At 49.9% G+C, this 19,062-nt stretch overlaps 1 protein-coding gene across 1 annotated transcript; it reads left to right on the top strand.

The window, feature by feature from the left end:
• Positions 1-6,153: 6,153 nt before the first annotated feature.
• LOC142898258 (uncharacterized) lies at positions 6,154-17,812 on the top strand. The gene is made up of 16 exons (XM_076041110.1): positions 6,154-6,459; positions 7,506-7,607; positions 9,831-9,884; positions 10,546-10,601; positions 10,867-10,939; positions 12,047-12,169; positions 12,293-12,471; positions 12,608-12,748; positions 14,047-14,191; positions 14,299-14,506; positions 14,595-14,742; positions 14,885-15,442; positions 15,701-15,787; positions 15,909-16,049; positions 16,134-16,188; positions 16,933-17,812. The coding sequence occupies exons 2-16, from the start codon at positions 7,553-7,555 to the stop codon at positions 17,388-17,390; spliced, it is 2,481 nt and encodes an 826-aa protein (XP_075897225.1). The 5' UTR covers positions 6,154-6,459; positions 7,506-7,552; the 3' UTR covers positions 17,391-17,812.
• Positions 17,813-19,062: the final 1,250 nt, after the last annotated feature.

Raw genomic sequence — 19,062 nt, 5'->3', positions numbered from 1 at the left:
CCTGAATCTTTGTAGCACGTTTGTAAGTCATGTTTCAATCACACTCGGGGGGGGGGGGAGGCTCCCACATCCACGTGTTCTACTTTCTTTTTTTTTTTTCAATCTATAAAGATGAAACTGGACTTTACACGGATATTTGTGAGGGTGGAGCTTACCTGATGTGGCCCGAGTGCCTCTAGGTAGTAATTGAGTTTTTCCCAGACAGTCTTCTGTTTTCTGCACTTCCTCAATTTTCTGCTCCATTTAAGCCACTGAGCCCAGCAGTGCTGAGCCCCAGATAACTTATTAAACAGCCTCTCCTCTAAACGACCCTCTTGCCCGGCCTGCTCCTGGACCGGCCATCTATACGAACATTGATGCTATTGCATGCCTTCCCCTTCCCTTTCCTAACTCATTTTTTTTTTCAGATAAAGGGAAAGGGTTCATTGAGTGGACAGACAGTCTGCTGAAGTGAATCTCTTCAGGTTAGATTTGCATTTTTCTCAGCGTTACCTGACTGTAGAGCTCACAAAGGGAGTGGCGTCCATTGGTTTTGGACCGCAGTTGTCTCATATACACAAGTCTTAAGAGTTGAGATGAAATGAGAAGAGTTTTGCCTTCCCACTTTAAGCTTGGCCGTTTTCTATTTGATCGGCTTGGGGGGGAAATGCGCAAATTAAATTCAGCTGAAGTCTGGAATGCAATTTTTCAACAAGCTGGGACCCAAAACATCTTTAATCTCTTATGTGAAAATGATTAATTAGGGGATCTTGTAGCAGTTAGTGTGATTAATCAGTGATTACAGGAATGTCTTATGGGTTAAATAAGCAAACATCCGAGAAGCTACAGGCTTTAATCTCAAATATGTCTTTGGACTTTTTGGATCCAAAAAAAGAAAGCAACTTTTTGGAGATGTGTTTACGTCAAACCTGGAATTTTTTTTTTTTAACTTGGTTTGACTGAGTAAAAGTCTAAAAGCCTTATTCAACTGAACTCAGTTCAAGTTCCCTCTTCAATCAATTGTGCGTTCTACATTTGCAAAAATAGATTATCTTGAGCCTATGTGATCATTTCAGGTCTTTTTTTTTCCAATTGGAAAAACACGAGGTGATAAAAAAAAAATTTCATTTTTACATTGATTATGTTCAGTCGAATGCGCATTTCAATTTTCTTAGCTTATGCCCATATATTATATATTCAAACGTATAAATAAACAGAGTAAATAATATATGTAGTTTTGTAATTGCAACTAGGCAAACTCCAGAGGTGCCTGTGCATCACAGTCTCATTACTCTATCAACAAATGGCTGCCAGTGTGTTGATCAAGCTTTATGGCGGCGCCCCCCAGAGCTTTTTATTGATGTTGTTCACAGATTGCGCTCGTTATGATGCGAGTCGCACCCCCTCATTGGCGGAGGCGGCGGCGCCGCCGTAAAACGCACGATGCCTTTACTGGCGGCCGCTTCTAATCCCTTTTGTTCCAGAGGCCCTGCTGAAGTGCTGCACGCACACTTTGGAGTTGACTCCGAGGGCCCTGCCGTTAAACTGAGGTTGTTCTGTCAGGGGAGGGGGAAAAAAAAAATCTATATAAAAGAATGAACTGACACAAAATGCCCCCCCACACCCCTCCCTCCACACCTAATTGGCACCACTGGGCTGCGGCAGCGCCGCGAACTAGAAGGTCCTCAAGTACATGATGATAATGATGATGAATATTCAGCTGGCTGGCTGGGTGCGTGAGATCAGCTGCCCAGCTGGAGGTGTGTGTGTGTGTGTGTGTGTGTGTGTGTGTGTGTGTGTGTGTGTGTGTGTGTGTGTGTGTGTGTGTGTTTGTGTGTGTGTGCGTGCGTGCGTGCGTGCGTGCATGCGTGCATGCGTGTGTGCGTGCAGGACTGGAAGCTGTCCAGATTGCGCCCAGCTTCAAAGTGCAGTGACTGACAGACAGCTGGATGACGGACAGTGAGGGTAAGGACAGAAATGTGTGTGTGTGTGTGTGTGTGTGTGTGTGTGTGTGTGTGTGTGTGTGTGTGTGTGTGTGTGTGTGTGTGTGTGTGTTTGAAATATATCCTTGTGTCCAACCCTTCTCCATTCATGTGTGTGTGTGTTCTGTGAGGTGGAACGGGCAGCCGGAGCCCCTCGGAGTGCCACGAGGCACACGGCCAAGCGATTGAAGTGATAAAGGTAGGGCAAGGGGGGTGGGGGGGGTGGAGGTGGAGGGGAGCCTGGTTGCAGACCCATGAGATAAAGGCGGTGACGGCGGCGGTGACGGCGGCGGTGGCGGCGAGGCCCGAAGATGAAATGAAGTGTGCCGCCGCCGCCGTGTTTCAGCTTGTTCTCCTCTCTGATACCTTCAGCTCTGATGTGTTTGTTGTGTATCCGCTCTGTTGCATCACACACACGTCCCAAAAATTGCCACTGAGGGCCAAAGTGATGGAAAGCTAAACTAACCGTGACTGGATTTTTCTTTTCTTTTTCTGTTCTCTCTCCTTTTTTCTTTCCATTTTGTTGGACCGGCTGTCATTGCAGTAATCGGCCATGTGAGGGCACACTTGCACTCGTGATGAATGCGGTGCATGGTTTTGCTACTTCCTGGCCGCCTTCCACGTTGCCTCAGTGGCGGAGAAAAGAAAAGTGAGTCCAGTGAACGTTCAACGCTTTAATTCCAGCCGCGAAGGAGGCGCGTGTGTAAAAAAAAAAAAAAAGAAGAAGGAAAAAAAAAAAAAAATTAAATATGTTGTGTGTGCTGCGTTGAGGGGAATCCAGAATAACTCCAGTTCTATACATTTACACGAGGGACAGCCAGGCAGCATGCGGGCCTCATGTTTCACCAGACAGTGCTGGATTAAGACTGTGAAGTGTGTGTGTGTGTGTGTGTGTGTGTGTGTGTGTGTGTGTGAGGAAAGAGTAACAGGTGTTAATCAGACAGGGAGTCTCTCACAGTGTGCGTGCAGGGGAGGCTGCTGTAGCCGAGCTGGGGAACCAATTACATCACCTTTCCCTCTATACTGCAGTACAGTCTGTTTTTATACGCCTGTGTGTGTCGAACGCACGTCACATAGTGCAAGAAGACTTTTTTTTTTTTTTTTTTTAAGAAAAAAAAAAAGAAAGAAATCTAACAATAACTAATATAGCACCTGAAAGCGCAGCCCGTCTGTACCTACGTATCAAATTGAGACCCCCCCCCCCCTCCCCCACCTCCTCCTTCATTTCGTCTTCCATTAGTTGGTCCATTTTCTTTCCATGGCAACCGTAATTGGCCCGTGTGCTGCTATCTTCACTCCGAGGCTCCGTGTGATTAGAGGGACTTGACGTCAGAATCTTTTTTGTCCCTCACCCACATCAGATTAAAGGCCCCAGCATCGAAGACTGGGCAGCATCTCTAAGCTCTTTGTCGTCGAAGAATACTAAAAAAACAAAAACAAACAAACAAGCGTGCGTGCAGATCCAAATACAGCAATAATAATAATAATTGCAATAATAATGAAAAAAAAAAGAATGGCACGCCGCCTCGCGCCCGCGGCCACGTGACGCCTCGTTAGCCTCAGCTTTCAAACGCTAAATCGCAATCAGACACGGCAGTCATTGCAGAGAGCAGGCAGCCGCTGCGCCCGCTGGTCCGCAATTTCCACCCGGGAAAGGCCAAATTAAAGGACCAGAGCGTGCCACTGGAAGCCATCTACTGGCATGAAATAGAATTGAAGCAACGTATGTAGCATATTTTAGTTAGAAGTTGCCAAGAAATATAAATTGTGCGTTCTCATTCCCTAATGGTGAGCATTAGATGCCAAAAACTGCACTCAGCCTTAACTGAATGGGATTCCTTGTGTCTTCATTGCATATATATACGATTGTTAGTATTTTTCTTCTATGATTGTCAAGGTGCGACAACATCGAAAATATTTGTGTGGCCGTTATAGAAGAACAATCCTACACGCTGAGCCTTTCATCCTAGTTTTCCAACGTCCCCGTTGTCATCGTTAACTTTCGCTATGTAACAGCAGCAAATTTCTCCTTCTAGACCGGACAGGTGTCAAATCATTATCGTAGAGCGGGACCCACAGTGTGGTGGTGTGGTGGCGTGGTTTGTGTAGCTCGCTACGTACAGGCTGCCATCCGATCGCCGTGTGCGTCGTCAGGTTGCGCAGTTGTGCTGTTTTCACCGCGGCGGTGTCCGGTTCTGCTGAATACATGACATGACAGACAGCCGCAGCTCCACGCCGACGGGTCTCGGCCTCGGACGCAAGTGTGTAATGTCTAAAGCAGAGGTGGGTTAGGGTTAGGGTTAACTTTTTGACTGGTGGACTGGACCACAGTGGGTTCTAAAATGTTGACAGAGGGGGCGCTGGAGCAGCAGCAGACGGATGGAGTGTTTTGGTGACCCATAGACCTCATAGAAGAAAACATGTGTCATATATATTTAGAAAACATGTGGTTAAGTGTCAATTGAAAATTAAGTATTTAGCTCTTTATTGAAATGACTCTTAAAACACTGAAAAAATGGATGAAATACAGCTATTTCATGACTTACTGACTAATAATATAATTTCTCCAAGTTTTGCGGACCGGATGAAAAAGCTTAAAAGGCCGCATATGGCCCCCGGGCCGTAGTTTGCCCATGCCTGGTCTGAAGTCTCGGTTCTGTCTGTCTGTTCAGTCCAAACACATGAAGTGTGCAGACTGTGGACGTGGAGAAAACACAGGATGCTCAGTTTGAAGCGGATGGGAAATTCTTTGTTTTGCTTTTGCTTGTTTTCTAGTTCTCAGTCACAGATGATGGCCGGCGGTACAGTGCAGTCATGCCCTCCATGCACTTCACACCTACACTCCACCTGCAGTGTGACAGCGCTCCCTCCTCTGTGGTGTGGATTAAATAAAAAGGCTCATTATTGGCGAGCGAAACGCACAAAAGCTGTTCATTTCGGCGTGATTTTAAACGAGCGCATCGACAATTCTGCCCATGTCCTTCCTGGAAACAAGTGAGGTGCACGTTGGGCCTCGAACCGGCCTCGACCCCCCCTTCATCTTGGTTCTTGCTGACTCTCGATTGCGGCTCTCTTTCTTCCTCTCCTCGCTGCTCTTCCTGTCCTTGCTGTCGTAAAAAAGACAGAAAAAAGAAAAAGAAGAAACCTAACCTCCCGCGCCGTGCCCTCCCGTTCCCTCTCCAACTTGTGCCGTCTCCCTTGCCTCATCCCATCTGAACCCCCCCACCCCCCGCCCCCGCCCCCCCATCTCACCCCCTCCCTCCTCTCCCTCTGTATGACCTGCTGAAACAGCACACACTGGCCTGTCTGTCAAAGCCAGGGAACAGGTGCTCTAGCAAAGACCTCACTCCCCCCCCGCTGCCCCTCCTGTGTGCGTGTGCCTGGAGGCACACGCGCACACACACACACACACACACACATGCACGCACACACATGCAACGTGCTCTCAGAGGCTCCCCTGCCTTCCAACACCTTCCCTTCTCCCCCTGCCCCCCGCCCCCCCGCCCCCCCGCCCCCCGTCCTGGACTCTCCAACACTGAGCTGAAACTTGGGCGATTTTGGCTTCGGCTGCTGCTGCTGATCCACATTGTAGAGCTGACAGACACTGACTCACTGACCTGTGACTTTCTGTGGTGTCACCCGCGCACGCGCACGCACACACGCACACACGCATACACGCGTCACTAAATCACTTTAAGGAGGGGTGGAGCACAGATCTCCTGACAGCAGCAGCTTCTGAGCCCTGCAGTCTTGCTACAGTACATGATTTTGATGTGAGTCCAAAAACACTCGCGGGGATTTATTTATTTATTTATTTATTCCCGCCCTGCAGCCTCATAATAAACTGTCTCATTATTCTGCCGTCGCATTTCTCTGCTTTCCATTGTGTTCAAATTTAGAGTCGGGCAGCACGAAGCGGCACCGGCTCCATCATCAGTCGTCTCAATAAGAACATCAAGGTTCTTTATTGTTCCCCGTGCTGCTGCTGCTGCTGCTGCTGCTGCTGCTGCTGTTTGGTCAGTGCTTGGAGAGTGGAGGTCTGCTGTATGTGGGAGGGGTGGGGTGGGGGGGTTGGGGGGGTGGGGTGGCAAGGCCACTGAGGGGGAGGGGTAAAGTTTGACAGTCGCTCACAGTTGGCACCGAGTACCCAGGATGCTTTGGGGGTGGACTGGACAGAGAGGGGCAGGGCGAGCGAGGCAAAGGTAGGGGCAGTGAGTTAGCAACGCGAAAAGGGGGACGAGGGAGCGACGGATCCTCCTGCTCTTTGCAACTTTTTTTTTTTTACCTCTAGGCAGAAGGAAGGGAGAGAAAAAATAGGAACCCAAAGAGAAAATATGATATGAAAAGAACATGAAAGAAAGACATCATCATTAAACACACTGCGGAGATCTTCTTCTTCTTCTTCTTCTTGCCTTTGCTCCTGCCATCTCGCACCTCTCCCAGTTTAATCTTAAATCCACTCCAATTTCCCCCGAGGGACCCAATTCTCTCTCTTTCTGTAAGTATTCTCTTTCATTCTCTTGCCTTATTCTCCTTTTTTTTTTTTTACCTTCTTTTTTTTCCCCAGCGCCGCCTTGCGTCTCGCAGTGAAATAATGTCTTTTGCTTGACTGGGAAACTCTCAATCAAATGGCTGCTGCTTGAATGAGTGGCCTCTTGTTTCTGGATAAGAAAGGACTGTGTGTGTGTGTGTGTGTGTGTGTGTGTGTGCAACTGTGGGGAACTAGGACCTGGCCCGAGTGGATGGCGCTGATTTCATATGCTCAACCTCAGCTGTTCCCAATGTGTGTGTATGTGTGTGTGTGTGTATATATATATTTGTGTGTGTGTGTGTGTGTGTGTGTGCGTGCAACAGTTTTCCGAGACGCTGTGTTTGTGTGTGTTGTCCTCTGTGTCCACTCTGGATCAATATTGTTAATAGGTCGTGTGTGTGTGTGTGTGTGTGTGTGTGTGTGTGTGTGTGTGTGTGTGTGTGTGTGTGTGCACTGATGCAACCGGGGTAGATTTGCAGCTCTCGCCCCCTTCAGGCCCGGAGAGGCACCGCTGCTTGTTCTCTCCTGGTCTTCTGGTTGCAGGTGTGTTGTTGTGCCAGGCTGTTTAGAGGAACGTACATGTCGACCACCATGCCCCCCTCCCCCGCTCCCACACACACTCACTCACACTGCTCGTGTGTCCTCGTGTCGCTCAGCTGTGGACTTCCTTCCTATAACTTCCTGTCTGTCTTCCTGCTTTCTGCCGCCTCTGTTTGTTTGTTTCTTTCTTGGTTTTCATCCCTACTTCTGTGGGGGTGGGTTGCATGGATGTTGGTGGGTGGGCCCCGGGTGCCCCCCCCTCGCCCCCCGCCGCCCCCCGTGGTGTGCCTCCCTGCGTGGTTACGACAGGCTGTCTGCAGCGAGGCCTCGCCGTCTCCCCTGCAGCTGTCTCTGTTTCCCCTCCATCCTGCCATCCATCCATCTCCGCTGCGCGCCCTCATCAATATCACTTTGCATCTTCCACTGGATTAACAAGCGTCTGTCTCTCCTCCCCCCCCCCTTCCTCTCTCCAGCCCTCCACCTCTCCTCCCTGGCGTCCTCCTCCACCCTCAGCTCCAGCATGACGCTGCTGGCCTCCGAGAGGTCGCTTCTCATCCGGAGCAAGTTCCGCTCAGGTGAGCATCCCGCCGCTTGACGCCGTCACGGGGAGGGAGGGAGGGAGGGAGGGACAGACAGGAAGGCGGCCCCTCCCTCCTCTCATCCTCGCCCTCATAATTGGCGACATTAGCGTCGGTGAGAGGAGAGGAGCGCTCGTAGACGTTATCGGGCCGCCTCCGCCCGTCACGCGATCGATGGAGTGAAGCTATCGACCCGGTGGCACGGATTTAGTGATGGGGTTGTCAGCCGACAGAGACGTCTGGGACGGACGTGTGGACGGCCGAGGCCAAAGATCGCTGCGCGGTTCGGCCGCAGATGTACTCGTTTAATGGGGCAGCTGCCTTTTAAAAAGCGAGCGTTATTTTTATTTGCTTCCCCCCACAAAACGACTTTAAATAGAGTCGGCGGAATAAAATCTGACGGGGCAAATTCTCCGAATTCTGAAGTAAAAACACACGTGTGTGAAATGGTTTGAGGTGAAGATGTTTGTTTGTGTGTGTGTGTGTGTGTGTGTGTGTGTGTGTGTGTGTTGACGGAATCTTTGAAACAACTGCCAAACGAAGATGGCAAAAAAAAAGTAAAGAGCGCTGTTGTTTTCAAATATGTGGCACGACTGCACGCCACAAACACAGGGACATTTTGCAAACAAGCGGCCGCTGCTGCCTTGTGAAGGGCTGCGGAGACACAGGGACAGTCCTATAGGTGAACACCTGCTGGAAAATGTGATTCTGCAGAGGGAGTCACGTATGTGCTGTCAACAGTGTAGAAAAACACGAGCTATAATATTGTGGATTGAAAATCATTATTTGTTAGTTGTTTTCCTGGGGGTTTTTTTGGCTGACCTTTGACCCGAACTTTCTCCGCTGCCAGCATTCCCTCTGACCCCGCATTGACGTGAACGTTAGAGCAATGCGTAGAATGATTTACACTGAATAAAGCAGACATGGCGAAGGAACTTATTTGAAACAAAATTTGAATTCAAATCATCTTTTAAAAAAAAGTATCAGAAATATTTTGTCAGGAAAACCTTGACTGTGTTTCAGTCTAATGGCTCCACTCAGGATGGCGTCAGGATTGAGCCAATACGATAAAGAACCCATATGTGGGTCAAGTATTTACCCTTTTATTTATTTATATGTATACAATTCATTTCCATAGTCATAGTTCGATGCAGGACAATGATCCTGCCCCCCCCCCCCCCCCCCCTCCAGCACAGACAGAGAAACTATTGACGACCTTTGATTGTTTTTCGTCTTTTGTGACTCAGGCGGAGTGTCTCATACATTTAAGACCCTAAAATGTCAAACAACGTGAAATGAAAGAAAACAATCGCACGGTGACTTTGCTCACACACACATACACACACACACACACACACACACACATACACACACGCACAAACACACACAGAGTGATGTGAAATCAAACAGAAAATCTGGCGTGATAAGCACTGCCATGGCGACGGAGCACGGCCTGCTAATCTGCTCCGCTAAACCCAAGTCAAGTTGTTGTTTTCTTCTTTTTTTTTGTATTTTCCTACCAGAAAAAAAAAGGAAGGAAAACCTTCCCGCATTTTTTTGTTTTGAGTCGTCGGCGAGGCAGCAGAGCAGGAAGAGTATACTTAGCGGCGCAAATGGGGATGACGTGAGGAGGAGGGGATGTGTGAGAGCGAGGCTGCTGCTGCCGGAGAGAGCGGGACAGCTGAGGGGGGGATGGGCCCCAACAGAAATAGACATACTGAGAGATAAATAGTCACTGCCCTCAGAACCCCCCCAACCCCCTCCTCCCCCACCACCACCATCCCACCTTCCCCCCTCGCTTGGTCACCAAAAAAAACTCAATGGTGCTGGTAGGTGGGGAAGGGGGGGTAATGAACCTGGACCTGCACGACTTCATCTGCTTGTGTGTGTATGTGTGTGTGGACTGAATGTTAATATATGTGTGTGTGTGTGTGTGTGTGTGTGTGCGTGCGCGGACACACGATCCTCCGGCACTGTAAAGTCAAGGGCTGATATGAGTTACCGGGCCGACTCATTTCACAGCCGGCCGTGTTGCTCAACCCATCAGCGCAAACATATCCTCTCCTCTCCCCGATAATTGAATCCCGCGATGAGGAACCAAACCCAGCGTTCCGTCCGTGCAACTCCAATTGATAGTTGATGACATTTCACTATGATTATCATTGTTTGTTTTCTTTTTTTCCCCAAATAATAAACCATCTCCGTCCTGGTGTCTCCCAGTTTTACAGTTGAGGATCCAGAACCGACGGCGGAGTGAAGTCACTGCAGAACCTGGTCAGTCCTCCCACTGTCATTGATCCATCCGTGTGCTATGACTGCAGGTCCCAGTTTCATATTAATGATCTTGAGCTCGTCTCCCAGCGTTGACACATAATTGCTTATCGACCGGTAAAGATCTCCGCGTCAGCCGTCGCCGCGCGCAGATTTTTACAGTCCCCGTGATTTTTGAGTCTAATGATGTGATTCGAAAAGCCACAGATACACTTTCAAATGAACCGTGTGAAAGGCTGGCGATGAGAGAATTTTTTTTTTTCACGTTAGCAAGGACGATGGCCGTGAAGAAACAGATTGACCCAAGAGGAAAATGAACGAGACGTAAATAAAATGTGGGACGCAGGTCACGTTCTGACAATTAGTCATCCCGGGTTCTGCAGCAGCAGAAACACACGCAGCTTCTCTCCTCGTTGTCTGAGGCTGGAGCAGGTTCCGCTGCACTTTCTGATGCCTGCTGTCACAAAGGAGCAGCGGAGACGCTCGGCTGCGCCCCGACATGAAGGGACGAGCTCCCGGCTGGCAGAGAGAAAGTGCTTTGTTGATCCGCCGCTTCACCCCAGTTGCTCCTGCGCGCCGTTCGGCAGCCTGACGGGAAAGTATCTGCATTGTCATTTTAGCCTTATTACCGCCTCTGTGTTTTCTTTGTCTCCCAAACCCACAGTCTTGAAATCTGCGGACGCGCCCCAGAACACGGAGAAAGACCAGAGTGAAGCTCTGGTGAGTTTTTTTCCCCCCTCTAATTGGTTTGGATGTTTCCTTTAAATGCCAATTCTTTTAATTATCCTGGTAGAAAAAAAAAAAAATTATTTGCTCCATTTTTATGTTAGAATTGTTTTTAAAAATTCATGTTATTGAAATGATGGGAAGTTATTTCTACAGATTGCTTGTTGCTCCGCTGCCGCATGGCCGGTGGTCTTTATCGTTTCTAACCGTCTGCTGAATGAACTTCTCAGTTGGTTTGACCGGCTCTTTCTCAACGCAGCTTCTAACTGACAATGGTGCCGCTCAGAAGTTGCCCCCTAGTGGTGGGAACACTGAAACTACAACTAAACAAGGTGAGGCCCTTCCCGCAGTAACGTAGCCGCCTCCTTCTCGTTTTCCCTCCCTGAGTGCACACAGAAACCACAGAAACGTCACCACTTTTCTCGTGTCTTGTGTTCAATAAAGATGAATAACAACAAACAAACAAACAAACAAACAAAACAACCCACTGTGGTGGCTCCGTGATGCTCGGCAGCCGAGTGACAAAAATGAAGTGCGTGAAAATCTGGCCACGAGGTTTCGGCGTTCATCAGCTGTCAGTTAAAGAGAGATGTGACCTTGATGTTGTCGAGTGTCCTGCACAGCCGTCGGTGACGGACAGCTCATGATGAACCCGCCCGCCCGTCAGGAATCATCGCTCCTCGCCGCTGACGTCCCTCCTCTCGTCACGCCTCCAACATTGAAACTGCGGAAAACTACCATTATCGTAACTGGCATTTCAAACGCTCTCGCCCCCTACCACCACCACTCCCCCCCGCCCCCACACGCACCACCACCACCCTGCCCTTTTAAAAATGTTGTGTTTACACCTGGGGGGGACGGAGGAGGAGACAGGGATATCACCCCCTGGGGGGGCTGTGGCGTTTCTTTCCGTGTCGGCTGTTTTGATTGGCAGCTCTTGGCGGTGCATGTTTACGTCACACACCTGGGCTGTGTCCAAAATCACCCGCTGGTTCCCCCCCTCACAACACAGGGGGTTCTATGTAGCCGATGATGTCATCGCGGTCGCATTTTTGAAATGTCCCGTCGGCAGGTGGCAATAAATATATCAGTAATAAGATATATATTTACACACATTTATATGTATTTTCGTGACAAGTATATATTATACTAATACCTCCCACATCAAAAAATAAAATAAAATCACTCACCTTTTCTACCTATGGGTCAGCATGAGCGCAATGCATGATGGGATATGCCGCCATGCTAGTGACCATCGGTTGTAAACTACTTTTAGCGATGCATTGTGGAATATATTGAGTGGACTACACTGCAACATGGCATAGCCCCTATATGCTGACTGTATAGTGACACTAGGGGGCGATGAAGGACACAGCCCTGTCCTCCACTCGGTTTTCCTTCCTCTCTTTTCTCACCTTCGTCCGTCTCTTTTCCTGCAGAGAGGACCACCGGTGGGACACACAGGCCGAAGAAGGCTCGCCAGACGCAGGACCTGGTCTCAGAGAGGGTCCAACACCCGCCCGGGCCGCCGGAGCACAAACACCCTCTTCCCCCGGAGAGCCGTGAGTCAACTTGCAATCTAGGCCGAGGTCACAGTTCCTCCGCTCAATCTTCTCCACTGCGTTTCCTCCGTGACCTCGACCTCCTCGGACTCCCCATCCCCACTTCATCTCCCACCTCCTCAGGACCACCGCTTTTCCCTCCATCAGCTGATGTCCTCGAAGACGACATCGCCGCCTCGGAGCGTTGCGGCGGCCGGCAGTCGCCCGGCTTCACTCCGCTGCCGGGGCTCCCTGGTGACCAATTACTGAGTGACTTCCTGGCGGTGGCCCCGCCCCTGAACCACAGTCCCGGTCACGCTCAGGTAGGGGAACAATGAGAGCATTGATTAAGAGCGCCTTGTTAGCGGCAATGGATTCGTACATGAGGTTAAATACAAGCTGGCACGTTGTGTTTAAGTTGTCGTCTCGTCGCTAATAATAATTCTCCTCCTCCCTCAGCCGGGGTTGACGCTGCTCCCGGCTACTGAAGGCGCCAAGCAGCCGATGAGTGCAACACTCAGCGACTCCAACTCGGCCACAACACCTGGGAGAACAAACGGCCTGTACATGAGCTCTCAGACCACACCGCTGCTGCCAAAGGTACAGCATCGACACTGTAGCGCTAACAAAAAAAGATTGAACAGTATAATTATAGAGAGTCGTAGTAGACGCACAGAAGTCGACCTGTAATTACTCAAAAGGTTAATTGTGGAATATTTGGAATATTTGGAAATTTTGAGAAGAAACAGCAACATCAAGTGGTTACATTTTAGATCTCGGCTCTCTTTCGCTCACACTCCCTCTGCCGAGTTTGCCAGTGAACTACGGTGGCCTTTGCACACAAACCTGGATACCTCGTCTACTTTCTTCGTTGGTTTATTTGAGGACGCCAGCAAATGTGAAACACACTGTCAGGCGAGCTAGATTGTCCACACCGGGCTTCCGTAGAAATATGACAGTGCAAGATGGCAGCCAACTAGGAGCAAGACCCTTGATCTATGGATGTTCATATATATATGAGATCCATTTAGAGGAGTGAGAGTATATAAGTTTTACTTCTTCTCACTCATGTAGATTCTTTCTGTTTTTTTGCTTCTTTTTTGCAATTTGAAGCTGTTATTCATTGTATATGTCTGTCTTTGTGATTTTAAATTGCAGAATTGCTTGATTTCATTGACATAGTTGAAATAAATATGACTAAAGTGAACTTGAGTGAACTAAATAATCTAATCTAAAACCATGAAAAACTGCCCTCAAATGGACTTTTAATGTCTCATTTACATTTTTAAAGAAGTCTTTCGGGCGCTGAGCATTTTTGTGACCCAGAACGATGACGATAAATGCGGTAATGAGACATTTTCAATACGTAAAAGCCACATTTAGGACTGTGGGTGTGTGTGTGTGTGTGTGTGTGTGTGTGTGTGTGTGTGTGTGTGTGTGTGTGTGATGTGCAGCCCGCTGCTTGTTATGCCGGCCGACATGCTTGGAATTAACACAACACGGCGGATGAAAGGGCGCCGTCGAGGTCTTCCACCCAACAGGATGGTCAACTCTTTTGTTGTGCGGAAGCTCCGAGCTCCGCCGCATTCATTACTGTCAGTTTGCAGCGGTGGAGGAGCTCAGCGTTTGCCCCACAGGTTAACGCTTCCGCACGCGCAAAGGCGTAGCTGCATGTCACGCGCGCAACGTGCGCTGTCATCGGGGGATTTGGAATGCGTTTGTACGTCTCGTGTCAGAACTTAACCTTGACAGGGGCCGAGCGCTGTCGAGCAACATGAGGCGACCTGGCATTTCCATTGTGATATTTCACGCTTGCTATTCTTGTAATTAGTCGCCGGAGCTGCGAGCGTGGACGCCATCTGAGGGGAAACGCCGGCTGATGTTTTGTCCCTTCACAGACAGCTCGGCCCTCCAGCCCCAACTCTTCCAACACCTTCACTTTCAACCAGCTCTCCCGCCCGCGCAAACCAAAACCAAAAATGAAGAAGCTCAAGTATCACCAGTACATTCCTCCGGACCAGAGAGGTGGCTCTGGGAACTCAGGTACCAATACACAAATACGCGTTTTCGAGGCAGAATTTTAATTGGACCAATTTCTCTTTTTAAGATAATAATTTGAACTATTGTGCTATAAAACACTCTACTTCCAGCGGGGGGAGCCAAACAGAAGAGCCCTGCCCCGTCTCAGCCTCTGGATCCAGCCTATTCCCACCTCTTGAAGCAGCAGCAGATATTCCTGCAGCTGCAGATCCACCAGAGTCAGCAGCAGCAGCAGCAGCAGTTACAAATGCAGCAGCTACAAATGCAGCAGCAGCAGCAGCAGCAGCAGCAGCAGCAGCAGCGGACCGTTGTGTCCAGGTATGGCAGCATCACCTCTTCTTCGTCTGCAACACATTGATCGCTGGCCACTGGTGCAGGTGAACCGATCCCTTTGTTCCTCCTGTAGCGGAGATCACAGTGATCCGGTCAAGTCCTCGGGAGCCCTGCCGCTGAACCCCCAGCCGTTAGCGGCCACGGCCAACCACACCTCCGCCCAGACAAACTCCACTGCATCGAAGCCGGAGCTGCTGCCCGCAAATCTCGTGGATCTGACCGTGAGGAAGCGTCCCGGGCGGTAGCTCGTCCACAACCATTCAAAAGGTTGAGGATGGTTGATGAAAGAGCGCCTGACTTAATTCCTTCCTTCCTTCCTTCCTTCCTTCCTTCCTTCCTTCCTTCCTTCCTTCCTTCCTCCAGGTGTCTGAGTTGCGGCAGCAGCTAAGGAAACGTGGCCTCCCCGTCTCGGGCACCAAGCCGGCTCTGCTGCAGCGCCTGCGGCCCTTCCAGCTGCCCTCCTCCTGCGTGACCCCCGCCCCGCTCTGCCAGCTGGGTACCAGCCTGGAGCCCCTGTCTGCTTGCCCCTCGCTGGCGCTCAGCCACAGCCCTGGCTCCGGCTCCAGCTCCTGCTCCGGCTCCGGGCTGAACTCGCCCAGCAGAAGCCCCAACCAGCAGATCTACATCTCAGAGCGGCGCATTCCTGCCGGGGTCCTGAGAGACGCTGGCGACGGAGCCGCGCAGGAGAACAGAAAAGTGGCGCCCGCCGGCCTCGGCGACGCCCTCTTCCTGGCCGCCGCCAGCACGGCCTCGGGGACTCCCAGTCCCAGCCTGCCCATGTCGTCGTCCTCGCCCCTGCAGTGCGGAGCGCCGTGGCGGAGCGAGAGCGAGCAGCAGCAGCAGGAGCTGCGGGTGGAGATGGAGATGAAGGAGAGGTTGAGGAGCAGGCCAAGGGACCGCTCCTGCAGCAGCACCAAGGAGGTGAAGGTTGGTCCAGTGGTCGAGTGGCGGTAGCATTTTTTTAAATTAGATTTTATTCAAATTTTAATTGTATTCAATGAGTTAAAACTATTACAACACAAACACAAACATTTCCAACTCCGGAATGACAGAGAGCAGAAAGAAGAAGAATCTTTTATTATCTGCCCCTTATAATACACAATAAAAAAAGAAAATAACAATAAAATAAAATGGCTGGCGTGCAGCATTGTGCTAACGACTGCTTGTTTGTCTCGCCAGTCTGGTGCAGATCACCTGCATCCATTCCTGCAACAGGACCCGGGTTCCACCGTCAAACAGCCGCAGACGGAGGTGATGTTCACGCAGGTGAGAAGCTGCAAGCGAGCTAGCCAGCGAGCTAGCCAGCCAGCGAGCTAGCTAGCGTCCCTGAGCTCCAGCTTGCGTTTCCGCTCCATCCACCTGTTCACCTGTCCTGCTCTCCCTGCAGGTGTTCTGCTGCCAGCCGTGCGACATGATCGGTCAGGATTTCGAGCTGCCGGTGCAGATAACGGCCAGTCCCGTCCAGAGCCTGCCCTGCTTGGTCCGCAGCCTGGAGGAGGAGCTGCAGGAGGCCATCCAGAGAGCGCAGGTCAGTGCGTGTACGACGATCGAGTCTCCTGGAAGAGAAGTGGAATCGAGTTATCATTATTTTTTAAACGTTTTTTGGTCATAGATGGATCCTCGGCAGTCAATAGATGACATTCTGGATGAACCCATGACGTGTGTCAGTGAGTATTTACATTTCAGAAAAGCATTTATAATTTTGCCTTTTTAAAAAAAAAAAAATTACTGTGGTGGTTCGTCGAAGGAACCACTCGTCTTTGGTCCGTCACACTGGCGTCACTGTTTATTGAGTCGCTTGAACAAGAAAACGCCCCAGCGTGGCGCTAGCAGGGTGCTAACTTAAACAGAGTGAACACTGACTCACGGTTGTGTTACGAACAAACATGGCGTGTAACACAAAAAGAACACTTTAACAACACACTAACACACTTGCACCACATTACTTTATTACAATTTAAGAAAAAAAAAGGAAATTAAAATTAGAAAAAAATAAAATTCAGATAATTATAACAAAATAATATAAAGAATTAACAGCAAAGCAGCATGCAAACAATTATTACTATATAGCTACACAAATAAAATTGGTACTCTCGAACACATTAACATGTTTTTTATATTTTCTTATATTATCTTTTCTTACCATTTTTACTTCTTTCCCTTTCCCCTTTTTTCTTTTTTCCATTTCATTTTCCTTATCTTCTCCTCCTTGTTCTTCTCCTGTCTTTTTTCTGTTTGAAATGGAAGCAAATGCTTATCTAGTCCAAAAAATAAAACAAAAGTTAGTAGCTAGCTAGTAGATTTATAGATTTTTAAACTCCACTTCTGCCACTATATGATCCATTAATAAAACACTAAATAATTAGACATTATAGTTGCTATTTTAATGCTTATTCTTACCTGTCTTTCAGGCTCCACCCACGCGGCTGAGCTCAGTCCCCCTGCTGAATCCCTCCCCGGCCCTTCATCCCCGTCTCCTCCTCCTCCTCCCCCTCCTCCTCCGGCGTCTGACTCCTCCCAGAGCTCCCAGCAGCCCGCCAAGGACGACAGCTTCATGCCCTCGCCGCTCTGCTCCTCCCTCTTGCTGGAGCTGCCGCCGTCGCCGGCCGTCATAAACCCCAGCCAGGTGTTCCCGGCTCCTCCCCCACCGCCGCCGCCCCTCATCTGCACCTCCCCTCTGTCGCACGGTGGGAAGTCGCGCAAGCGCCGGGCGCCGTCGCTGTTCGAGGCGGCCGATTGGCTGGAGACGCTGACGTCGGGCCTGCGGCCGTTGACTCCGCCCGCCGCGCCCTTCGTGGAGTCCGACTTCAGCCTGGATGTGGACCTGAACGTCAGCCGTGTGTTGGATCTGATGATAGAGCAGTGGTGAGGACTTGCGAGTGCGACTGGATTCTTTTGTTTTGTGGGTCTTTTGTTGTTTTTTTTGTTTTTTCTGACTTGACCGGGGATAAGACAGCAGCACTGCAACTACAGCCGCTGCGACCAATCGTTCGTCACCCAGCCGCCGTCCGAGTCGACGGCTCCACGCAACGTGAAGAGCCGGGCTCGCCGGCAAAAACCAGGGTGTAAAACACAAAGGCGGCGCACGGTGCCGCTTTAAAAGCACTTGATCTCATCCAGGAGGAGCAAACAGGCGGATCGACACGCTGCACAGCGCTGCGTTTACACTCCAAAGCAAACAAACAAACCCCCAAAAAACTGAAATGAAATATTAATTTAGACACGCTGTCTCGCCTCTTTGTCTGACTTATCTGCACAAAGCCGTCGTCCCAATCTGTGTGTGTGTGTGTGTGTGTGTGTGTGTGTGTGTGTGTGTGTGTGTGTGTGGCCCCCTGGTGTTGACTCAGTCACTCATGAAGACCATTTACAGGGTGTCGACCCCAAACGGGGCGACGCAGCTCGTGTGCGGCTCCAGATCTTCAACCCACTGCTGGCACACAGTGGGCGCGCAGGGGTGGAAGCTGGCAGGACCTGCAAACCAGCGCTGTTCATGTGTCTGTGTATGTGTGTGTGCGTGCGTGCGCACCCCTTCAAGATGTATGAGTAAGACAACGAACCCTTTCATCAGCTTCAATCTCTGGATGCTCTCTCATGTCTCTCATTTACTTAAAAATTAAGCGTGGATTTCTGTGCTCGCCGTCCAGCCTGGGACTTCTCGTGACCACTCGGTTGCCAGCAGGACATCAATCCGCTGCAGTTTCTTTTTTCCACCGCGTCCTCATCAGACAAACTGCCTTTTTTTTCACGTCCCGGCCAAATGTTCTCTGCCGGAGCAAGACGGCGACTGAGCCCAAAATAGCCACACAAGCGCACCAATCAGACACGTGAGAGTTTCCTCATTGCTTTGCAAAAAAAAAACAGGTGGTCATTTTGTTCCCTGATCAACCCCCCCGACTGCGTCTGGCCCGCCGCCGCTGACGCCACTTTTAGCGCCAGCCGTAGCCGAAGCCACCCGCGCACCTGTTCGTGTTCTGCCAATTACTTCCACAAATGCTTCAGATGTTCAGAGTTGTTAAATCTTTGCTGTGTGTCACGTGACCTTTTACGTGATGAGGTAATGCACTGTTTCGGCAGCGCGGGCTAATGTGCCACCCGGTGAGGTGTCAGGTGACACAGTGGACGGAGCACATTTTCAAACTGCTGTTTTTTTTATTTAAATATCCTCCACTCACTATATTCGTTCATGAAGAAATGGGCACATTATCTGTTTGCATAATACACACTTGTGCTGGGTCATGTCAATTTTCAGACCCACTTAACGTGATGGCATTTATAAAAGGGAAGGAGGGCGTTTAACCGTCGCTAACCTCTGCCGTGATGGATGAAAGTGATCCAGACGCAAGATCTAAGTCACATGGACTTGTGCTTGACACTGACTTGACTGCAGGTCCCAATAGTCGTGTTCCGGCTCTCTGATTGGCTCTTTCTCATCGAACCCTTTCAACTTTATTTTTACAAACGCCTCCGCTGTGTTCAGATAGAGGTAACGCGCTAAGTGCAATATGTTTTGTGTAATGGGCACATCAGCTGGCAGGTCGAAG

Source organism: Nelusetta ayraudi, unplaced genomic scaffold, assembly GCF_046127955.1.
Source record: "Nelusetta ayraudi isolate G7.1 ecotype Tasmania unplaced genomic scaffold, CSIRO-AGI_Nayr_v1 ptg000063l, whole genome shotgun sequence".
Classification (NCBI taxonomy): domain Eukaryota; kingdom Metazoa; phylum Chordata; class Actinopteri; order Tetraodontiformes; family Monacanthidae; genus Nelusetta; species Nelusetta ayraudi.
This window is presented reverse-complemented; position numbering and strand designations above follow the sequence as displayed.

Coding starts and splice junctions, on each gene's coding strand:
- LOC142898258 (XM_076041110.1), top strand. CDS start 7,553: ATGACGCTGCTGGCCTCCGAGAGGTCGCTTCTCATCCGGAGCAAGTTC. Junction 9,885..10,545: donor TGAAGTCACTGCAGAACCTG/GTCAGTCCTCCC, acceptor CCAAACCCACAG/TCTTGAAATCTGCGGACGCG. Junction 10,940..12,046: donor TGAAACTACAACTAAACAAG/GTGAGGCCCTTC, acceptor CTTTTCCTGCAG/AGAGGACCACCGGTGGGACA.